At 44.1% G+C, this 10,736-nt stretch overlaps 2 protein-coding genes across 2 annotated transcripts in view; both read right to left on the minus strand.

Moving 5' to 3' along the window:
* Positions 1-3,777, minus strand: part of zdhhc1 (zDHHC palmitoyltransferase 1) — an 8,495-nt gene extending 4,718 nt beyond the window's left edge. The window contains exons 1-4 of the mRNA XM_030377872.1: positions 2,983-3,777; positions 2,016-2,191; positions 1,063-1,164; positions 625-749 (exon numbers count right to left, since the gene is read on the minus strand). Of these exons, the coding sequence (XP_030233732.1) occupies positions 625-749; positions 1,063-1,164; positions 2,016-2,191; positions 2,983-3,198 (619 nt within the window). The 5' untranslated portion in view covers positions 3,199-3,777. The remainder of the gene's footprint in view (positions 1-624; positions 750-1,062; positions 1,165-2,015; positions 2,192-2,982) is intronic.
* A 269-nt stretch (positions 3,778-4,046) lies between these two features.
* Positions 4,047-10,491, minus strand: hsd11b2 (hydroxysteroid (11-beta) dehydrogenase 2). The gene is made up of 5 exons (XM_030377419.1): positions 10,132-10,491; positions 7,032-7,244; positions 6,077-6,262; positions 5,654-5,791; positions 4,047-5,226 (listed from the first exon to the last, which is right to left on the minus strand). Exons 1-5 carry the CDS (start codon positions 10,406-10,408, stop codon positions 4,796-4,798), a joined length of 1,245 nt encoding a protein of 414 aa, XP_030233279.1. The 5' UTR covers positions 10,409-10,491; the 3' UTR covers positions 4,047-4,795.
* Positions 10,492-10,736: the final 245 nt, after the last annotated feature.

The following is a 10,736-nucleotide window of genomic DNA, read 5'->3' on the forward strand; positions in this document are numbered from 1 at the left end:
GTTTAAAACACACTCAGCAATCATGTCTCAAAGCACTCTTGCTTTTTTTATATAGTTTCAACATCGTAGCAAAGCCTGCAGGCGGATTCCACAAAAAAGGACAATAGGCCTCAATTGTAATCTGTTACACAAACATATAAAACGTATAACTCTGTTTTACTGAAAAAACATAGTCGCCCGTTTCATTGACGTGTGTTTTTTTGCATTTGGGTTGTGGCTTTTGCATTTTTTGATTTGGTTGATGGAATGTTCACTTTTGAATTTGCAGCACGATTTGGATACACCGTTAATTCGGCAGGTCTCGGCCGAATGAACGAACTATGCATAGGAAAACAATTGGCCTAGTCACGCTTTGAATTCAAGTTGATAGACTAATTATAAATGTTGCCATTTTTTGCTGAGCTCTGCATTCTTTGCTGAAGTTGTGCTTAATGATTTGTGGATAATAATTAATTATATTTATGTTATAAAGCAGGCACTTCAGTGACGTTTTTTCCATGTGCTGTTGGAAGCCAAGCTTCATTGTTATAATAATACATGGAAAAAAATCGAAATGCAAATGAAAATAGCCTAGGCATTTATTTTGTTGATGTATCTTGAAACCGTGCCAGAACCTCGACCCACCTTGGAAGTGTGTGTCTGTGCGCAGCTGGGATGGATCCAGTAAAAACTGAATGAAGACATAGGTGGCGCTCACCAGGACCAGGCAGATCCCGAGCAGGGCTGAGATGACACTGTTGAGGAAGAGCCTGGACAGAGAGTTGGAATTATTTGAGGGCTCAAATTTCAACAGTTCAAAATGGTCCGAAATGCAATTGATACACTGCATAAGATTTACATTCCAACATATTTCACCACACACGATTAAGAAACGATATTAGAAAACAAATCACATGCACTCAAGAATGCCTGCAAGTAGGTTTTGGTTAGCATGGTTAGGGGGAATTCGACTCTGGACAGAGGGAGGCTCTGGTTAGGCTGGTTAGCTAGAACAGTATTTACTACGGTGGTTTGAAGTCATTACAGACATAATCGTAGTTATTACAGTAGTCTGCTACTCACTTGTAATTCCTTCTCCCCACACAGTTGTTGAGCCACCTGCAGTGATGGTCGAAGCTCGCAACACATTTGTTACACGAGCTGCAGTGCTTCGACTTGGGACCGCTGCAACACAGAACGATGGTTACAACATCAGAAATGGATGGCACGTGGATTGTAAATTAACTGCATTTATAAAGCACTATTCTTGTAACCAGAGGCCAACCAAAGCACTTTACAGTATTGCGGTTTCCAGCCGACCCGCTCGTCTTCCTGAGCAACATGCCGCCCTTAGAAATGACCACCACAGAACCACTGTGTTCTGATAACAGAGCCACTGCAGTAGCATAACAGCCACGAGTATTACCAGAAACACATCAAGTGCTACAAGAAGAATCACATCGAGTTAGTATTTAGGATTGGGTAATTATTATGATGAGCCAAAGGCTGTAAATCCACGATAGGGTTGAGTTAAGATCCCAATCGATACTTTAGTATGGGGGTGTTTTTCTTGACAAGATGATGTTATACATATTGAACATTTATGGCTCTTATGACAAGCTCACACTTCAGGAATATAAAATCTTTACAAAATCCGGTCCAAGAGAGCAGCTCAGATTTAACGACAGTCCAAAGTCTTTTAAAAAATCCCAGCGCGGTTAACTAATCAAATTAATCTGGGGCATTGCATCACAAGATTTCTACAGGACTAACAATCAAGACTTTGAACCTTGCGTACATTTGTCAAGGCTAAGCTATATAGTGCGGCTAGTATAGCGCGAGTCAGATTTAGACAAATATGGCTGGACATTAATTGATAGTAATAAATGACATCTTGTCCACCTTACTTGAGAGTTAATAGGCTATAGTTTCATAAACTGGGTTTGTTTACTCTTTAAAGTGAATATCCTTTCCTTGCATTGTAACACATTTTCAAATTAGAGCAAATGAGATTGTGCGGGCCATCCTCTACTCACACGTCCACCTGACAGAGGTAGCAGTGGCAGTTCTCGATCACGTGGGCGTGTCTGGACCGGTCAAAGACAGGCACAGGACCGCTGGTGGTCTTCCTCCTCACGTTCTGATCAGCTGGATCCAGCGAGACCGCCATCACGTGAACACACAGGTGGCCGACCAACATGATGCCTGTACACTGGAAGGCAGCTTAGGATGAAACAGAACCAAAGCAGCCCTACCTTCATCCTCCTGCACTCACAGCACACCGGAAGGCACCTCAGGATTGATCCCTCCACCCTACCTCCCTCTTCATCTCTCAACCCTCCTGCCATCTCCTCCTTCTGCCTCCTCCCTCCATCACCTCCCTCCATCACCTCCCTCCATCTCCTCCCTCCACCTCTTCCTTCAACAATGTGTCCTAGCTCTTTACCTTTAGCATTACAAAGTGTCCTAGCTCCTGAAAGGATACAATGTGTCCTTGCTCCTTACCTTTACCACAACAATGTGTCCTAGCCCCTAGCTCCTAAAAGGATACAATCAGTCCTGGGTCCTTACCTTTACATTACAATGTGTCCTAGCTCCTAAAAGGATACAATGGGTCCTAGGTCCTTACCTTTAAGAATAAAATGTGTCCTAGCTCCTAAAAGTACACAATGCGTTCTTGGTCCTTACCTTTACAATGCAATGTGTCCTAGCTCCTAAAAGGACACAATGTGTCCTATAGGTCCTTATATTTAAGAATAAAATGTGTCCTAGCTCCTCAAAGGATGCAATGTATCCTAGCTCCTTACCCTTAAGGATACCATGGTGTCCCATCATCTATCTCCTTGAAGGAAATGATGTGTCCTAGCTTGTTGGCTCCTTACCTTAAGAATACAATGTGTGCTAGCTCCTTTAAGGATACAAGGTGTCCTTGCGCCTTACCTTATAGCATACAATGTATCCTAGCTCCTAATGTGTCCTAGGTCCTAGCTCCTTGAAGGATACGATGTAGCCAGCCGGCAGCCAGTGTGGAGGTAGCAGAGGGATGAAAATTCCCAGGCTGGTGATGGCAAAGAAGAGGTAGAGCAGCCAGGCCAGCAGCTGGAGAGGGTGGGGTGGCCAGCTCCACCCATTGGTCCGGGAACAAAGAGGCACTTGGTCACCTCCACCTGCTTCGCTTACTGGGGAGGTTCGGTTGGGGTTCCTACTGCACACATCCATCTCTTTCCCTTTAGCCAAACCAAGACCTCTTCCACCCACCACCGCATGGCCCTTCGTCACCACCCTATTGTATCATGCCTAGACGATCTATGCCCCTATCCATCAGCCTATATATATGTATGCATATATTGGTAGATATATCTCTATGGTTCTATATACATCGATTTCTATATCAATAGCAATGTATATAGGGATATATCTTTAGATCCATAAATTGCGAAGCTGTATCCTCGCCGCCTTCATGATCGCAACGTCACCGTAATAATAACAACTCTTGATGAGCGTTATCGATATATAGTATTGATGATGAGCAACGTTATAGATATACTCAGAATAACCTGATCCGTTGCCGCTAGCTGGAGGAATCAGAATGTCCCTCTGATCGATGCTATTCTGACCAGCCCGTTCTAATCGATACGCGTGAGATAAATATTTTGAAGGTGTAAATATAGCTAAATTAGTAACCTTAGTTATTAGCGTTAGCTAGTATGGTTATTTTGTGATGATAGTTAGCTTGCGCCAACAAGAATGCTAACAGGCTAGCGTCTCTAGCGTCTGTGTACTGTTTCCGTGGCAACGAACCGGGCTGGGGCTGGTTGCTGATTGGCTAAACGATTTATGTTGCGTTCAGGCTCTATGGGAGTTAGGGAAACTACCAAGTTCGACTTGAAACTGACAATGATTACGATTTTCTCGGAAGATCTGATATACCGTATTCTATGTTATCATGAAATGTCTATATGTGTTTTTTTCAAGTGTTTCTGAGGGTTTTTAAGTGTTTTCTAAGTCTAATTTTCCTCTAAAATTATTTAAATTAGCACTTTATTTTTGGATAGCACACACAGCGCCACTATTGTACAAAGTCACTTTAATCAAATAATGTAGGGACATGAACAAGGGAATATTTGGGAACATCACATTTAGTCAAATCATATATATTTAAAAATTCACAGTTTAAGTGAGGGAGAAATCTCACGGCTTTACAACAGCTGAGGTTTAAATAGTCCAGTTTGATTGATTAGCCCCCCAAAAACCAACCCAACCTACCCGGACACCAGACTACAGAAGTATATAGGCCTACAATCGTCGCAAAACAGGGTTCTAAATTCAGATTTTGTGATTTAATAATTGCAGTCGCCATTAACCACTTGCAAATATGAATACGACGATGAACAACAAAAATAACAAGGAGAATAATAAGAAAAAACAATGATACATATAATAATAGTAATAATAATAATAATAATAATAATAATAGCGTAGGCCTGCAAAGTGCTTAATGTGTGAATAAGTAAAAAAAAGAATCATCTATGTTATCAAATAAATGGGCGGAAATGTGAATATGATCTATATTTCAAGGCACATTATACCCACATCGACATATCTTTATTGTCAGATATATTTACACATGCCAGTGTTTTCATGCTGGGTGGGTTAGGGCTAACAATATTATAAATCTGTCTGTACATGTCCCGGTGATTCAAGAGATGGTTGTAATAGGGACAGTGTCACTACAGCAAAACAAACATTTCCATGATCCTTTCAGCAACCCATCAATTCCCTCCACTTTCTGGATGAAGCCAAACTGGCAAACAGGCTACTGTTCTGATTTCTCCTCATTGTTGTTGTTGTTGTTGTTGTTGTTGTTGTTGTTGTTGTTGTTGACACCGGCTTGTAGACCAAGCCCTGGGTGCCTCCTAAGAGCCTGAGGCATCAACTTCTTCTTAACAAACAGTTTCTGGAGGAATGTGTCACTGACGCTGTATGGAAGGTAGCTAGAGAGGAAGTACATGAAGCCCACTCCAGGCCCAGCGTAGTAGCGCACGCGGGGCTGAGGGGAGAGCAGAGCCTGGACGATGGCATTCACCACAGGGCTCAGGTCCTCCGCAGCATTCCTGGCATGTTCCTGGAACAGCTCTCTTGTCTCGGCCAAGTAGTCCTGCCCGTATTCCTCCAGCAGAGCGGGACCGAGGTTGAGGAGAAGGTGGTCCTGCTGCCTCCCCCAGTAGAGCTCGTTACCCGACTGACCTGCAAGACACAGCTGGGATTACTTCTGTACTAACCCTAGTTAGTCTTACTAGTTCGCACTTACTATCACGATTCACTTACTATCGCAATCTGTCAGTAACTATCACTACTCACTAACTATCAAAAGCTATCAGTAACTATCATATTCACTGTCTAACAATAACTAGCTTTAAATTACTAGCTAACTGTCCCAAACTATCACTAGCTATAACTAACCATCACTGACTATCACCGCAACTATCCCCAGATATCACTATCAGTAACTTACTAGCTATACTAGCTAAACTATCTATCTAACTATCGCCTGTTAGCCAATTTCGCCTGTGTTAGCGTTGTGTGATGGTTGGGTTAGTGAGTGTGATAGTTGGGTAGGTTAGTGTGATAGTTGGGTTAGTGAATGTGGACGTTGGGTTGCTGAGGGTTTTACCTGTCCTATATGAGGAAGGCAGGATGGTGGACACTTGGACCCCCCAGGGCTCCAGCTCATGGCGGAGGGTGTTAGTTAAGAGGTTGAGTGCTGCTTTAGACGCACCGTAAGCTGCTAGACAGGGGAAGGGCTGATCCCCTAAACCACAGAACCGTCAAGTTAGTTACACAAAAACCCATGAATAAGTTACACACCGAAGACCAATAGGCTAGTTACGAAAAAAGTTTCTCGTTAATTACACCCCAAAACCTATGAATTAGGTACACCCCAAAAGCCCACAAATAAGTTGCTCCCCAAATCCCCATAGGTAAGACCCAAAATCCAAGTTTGGGCCTTAAACTTGGTAACCTGAATATTTAACAATTCGATCATATAATTGATAATAATGCACACCTCTCAGCCCCTAGATCTGTGCGTCCATACCTGCAGGGCTAGATACGGTCACGATGCGGCCCCTGCTCCGGCGGAGGAGAGGGAGGAGGGTCTTAGTGACGCTCAGACTGCCGAAGAAGTTGACCTCCATGCAGCGGCGGTACGTTGACATCAGGGAAAGCTCTGCATCCCCAAAGTTCACACACACTCCTGCATTGTTTACTAAACCCCATAGACCTACACACACAGACACACGCACACACGCATGCACACAGACACACAATCACACAGAAACACACACAGCACAACATGACTGTGTTTAGTACATGGTACTATGTTGTTACTGTGGCACTAGGTACTGTGTAAAACAGTTCTGAAACAGCTCTGCTGCATCACCTCCACTGACCACCAGAGGGGAGTCTCTCCACTTCATTTTAAAGCCTTACATGCCATCACGTTTATATAGCTGAAGCTTTTTCCAAGACACTTCTTAAAAGTGCATTTAACAATAAACAAAATGCTGTTAGTGCTAGATTATAATACAATTATTGTTATCATTTTTATCTTTATTATTTTTACCTTATCATCATCCATTTTCTAACTGTTGGATTTCAGAGTACGTAAAAGGTGTTAAGGACACCCATCAGCTAAATACCATGCTCGGCTAGCAACCCTCTAACTCTGAAACTGAACCTGAATCCTCTGACCCTAAACCTCAAACCCTAATAACCTTGTAACCCTGTAACCCTCTGACCATTACCCTCTGTCCCTAACCCTGCAACCCTCTGACCCTAACCCTCTCACTCTTATTAACAAACCCAAACCCTTTCACCCTAACCCTCTCACCCTGAACCTCAACCCCTAATAACCTTGTAACCCTGTTACCCCCCCTCTCTGACACTAACCCTCTATCCCTCTGACCCTAACACTGTAACCATAACTCTTAAACCCTTACCCTTTCCACCCGACCCTAACCCTTTAACCCCTTAACCCCTTAACCCCTCACCTTTCAGGCCCAGCTCTGTCTTGATGGCCAGCAGCATCTGTTGGACCTGTTCAGGGCGAGTGATGTCCACCTGCAGCAGGCTCAGCCTGGAGGAACACGCACTTCTCAGCTCCATGGCCCCTTCCCCTGACAGGTCCATCACCGTAGCAAACACCTTGAACCCCAGCGCGTCCAGACGCTTGGCTGAAGCCTTCCCAAAGCCGCTGTCGCAGCCTAGAGGATACACACATCATCACACTCATTAATAACCTCATTAGCCGTAGTTATGGTAAGAAGAACAAAACGCTGCAGAGGTTAGTATTAAGACTGGTTAAGCAACCAGGGTAAATATATCTTTGAGCACTGTAGGAAGACATATCTAGGAGTAATGTAGGAGGACATTATATCTAAGAGTAATGTAGCAGGACAGAATATCTTGGAATAGGGGGATAGTATATCTAGGAGTACTATGGGAGGACAGTATATCTAGGAGAACTGTATGAGAAAAGTAGATCTAGAAGTAGGAATACAGTAGATCGGGGAGGAGGAAGAAATATTGTTTAGGAGAACTGCAGGACATTATATCTAGGAGGACTTATGGAGGAGAGTATATCTAGGAGCACTGTGTTAGGACACTATACCCAGAAGTACTGTGTTAGGACAGTATACCTAGAAGTACGTGGGTAGGACAGTATACCTAGAAGCTCTGAAGAGTACACTACAGTGAAGCAGGAAATAGTGAGCACTGGGGGATTGGGAGAGAGATGGACTTGGCACTGTGAAACTGTGAGACAAGTGAGGTTGGACTGGAAAAAGTCTTATGCAATAGTGAAGCCCTCCAACCGTGGCCTCCGAACAAGAAAACAAACATGGCCGAATACAGTCAAAAAGTGCATGGAGGGTTCCCAGTTCAGCACATCTGCTAGTGGGCGGAGGTCCAAGGAAACTGTCAAGGTACTAACAAGCTGCTATGTTCAGGACCACTTAAGAGAATAGTAGTACTGACATGCTGTTCAGTTCCACAGTACATAGTACCATGTTACTAACACACTATATAACATAGTACCAGATTATTAACAGACTATAGAACATAGTACCATGATGTAACTACTATGTAACTACTTAGTACTGACATGCTGTTCAGTTCCACTGTACTAACAGACTATAGACCATAGTAACATGTTACTAACAGACTATAGACCATAGTAACATGTTACTAACAGACTATAGAACATAGTACCAGAGAGTACAGATCATAGAACATAGAACCGTGTTACTAACAGAATGCCATAAGAGAAGCCCAGAGAATATTCTGAGTAACAGACCGGCATATGTTTGCATGGTAACAACATATTCAGAAGTTCTTATTGGACAAGGAGAAGCCGAGGTAATCTTTTGAATAATAGACCTGCACATGGTTGCATGCAAACAGCTTATTCTAAATGAACCTTACCCTAGACCTCACCTCTAGGCCTCAACCAAACCATTTAACCCTAACACCCTAACACGCCGTCACCTTTATCCCTTGAACTTAACCCTCACCCTTATATCATGCAAACTAAGTAACATTAACCCAAACATCCCAAGCTTTTATGATGATATGAATTATAAGAATAATTGCAATAATAATAGCCATGACAATAATTATCATATACATATGACAATTATTATTCATGCAACAATTACTCAACAATTATTATAACAATTGTAATAAATTTAATATTTCACTTATAGATGAATTTTCTCATATTTACACAAATAGAGTATAGTTCAGACATACATTACCAGACCCTCGAACTGACCCTGAAACAGAACAACTGCTTTCTATGTCCTTTAATATAAAGTGATACTTTCACCATATAACCATATATTCATATTGTTATTATTATTACTACTTTTATTATTAATAATGATAATGTTATTATTATTAGATATCCGATCCAAAGAAGAATGTGTCTAATAATAAAATTCACATCAAATATATTGAAAGCAGATTTAAAGACAACATATTTCAGCTAGATATAAAGTTATGAATACACAGATACATTAAGGCCATATATAGAGACGTTTTGGACTCAAACACAGTGAGTTCTCAGAAGAGACCTTCTCACAACACATGGACCAATACAATCCTGTTCACTCAAACAAGGTGGAAGCCAAGATTACTGAACTTTGAACATGCTATACATAGCATGACAACACTAGTTTGAACACGAGCATGACAACCTTTTTGGACCAGGGACTAGTCTGTGTATGTTTAACAGTGAACAGTGAACAGTAACAGTGAATGTTTGTTGGGGTCATGTGCTTTTCAATGAATCTCAAGTTGGGACTGTTAACCTACAACCACAATATCAATTACTGAACTTGCTCTAGCAAAGCATTCTAGCATTTTAACAGAGCACTCACAAACTCGCACACACACACACACACACACACACACACACACACACACACACACACACACACACACACACACACACACACACACACACACACACAGGCACACAAACACACACACACACACACACACACACACACACACACACACACACACACACACACACACACACACACACACACACACACACACACACACACACACATAGTAAAAGAGCAAAGCATTCAGACACAGCATTAACCCAAGAGGTTGAGTTGGTGGGCTAGGTTTAAGTTAGGGTAAGAGGGTTAGGGTTAGGGTTGGTCTAGTCTAGGTAGGGGTCAGGGTTAGGGCTAGAGGTAGAGGTTAGGGCATGAGGTAGGGGTCAGGGTTGGTCTGGGGGTAGGGGTCAGGGTTGGTCTGGAGGTAGGGGTCAGGGTAGGGGTCAGGGTTGGTCTGGAGGTAGGGGTCAGGATAGGGGTCAGGGTAGGGGTCAGGGTAGGGGTCAGGGTTGGTCCAGAGGTAGGGGTCAGGGTAGGGGTCAGGGTAGGGGTCAGGGTTGGTCCAGAGGTAGGGGTCAGGGTTGGTCTGGGGGTAGGGGTCAGGGTTGGTCTGGGGGTAGGGGTCAGGGTAGGGGTCAGGATTGGTCCAGAGGTAGGGGTCAGGGTTGGTCTGGGGGCCTAGGCTAGGGCTAGGGGTTAGGCCTAGCGGTAGGGCTTGTTGTCTGGGGGTTAGACTGACCTGTGATGCAGACGGCCCTGCCCTCGGGGGCCAGGAGGGCGACCCCTGAGACCCGGGCTGAGCGGAGCCACCAGGCCAGCCCCAGGGCCAGAGAGAAGATCAGCAGGGCTGCCGTCCAGAAGGCCCCCAGCCACTCCATCAGCGCAGAGGCCCAGAGCCTGGCCACCAGGGCAGGCCAGCTGCTGAGGTGCAGTGGCAGAACCCTCTGCAAAGCCCCCATCAGCATCAGGGCCAGCACTCCTACGTAGATCCACAGTGACAGCCCGCGCTCCTCCATCCTCCTCTAGATCAGTCCAGGTGGCGGTCGGGGAAGTGCCGGTTTCTCACCACTGCAACATTGTTGAGACAGAAAGCAAGGGGGAGCTGCTGTCTATGTTTATATAGAGCCCGGGGGGGCAGGGCTAAGGCCTCTGTCTCCAGCCAATGGAAACGATTACACCCCCCCTGACCCGCCCACATCACTACTACTAATACTTGCAAAGCACTTTCAACACAAAGACATGCACACGCAGACGCACAACACACACACACGCACATCACTTCACACACACAATGACATCACACACCCACACACACACACACCCAGACACGTGCACACACACGTA

The sequence above is a fragment of the Gadus morhua genome, chromosome 14, assembly GCF_902167405.1.
Source record: "Gadus morhua chromosome 14, gadMor3.0, whole genome shotgun sequence".
Lineage (NCBI taxonomy): Eukaryota > Metazoa > Chordata > Actinopteri > Gadiformes > Gadidae > Gadus > Gadus morhua.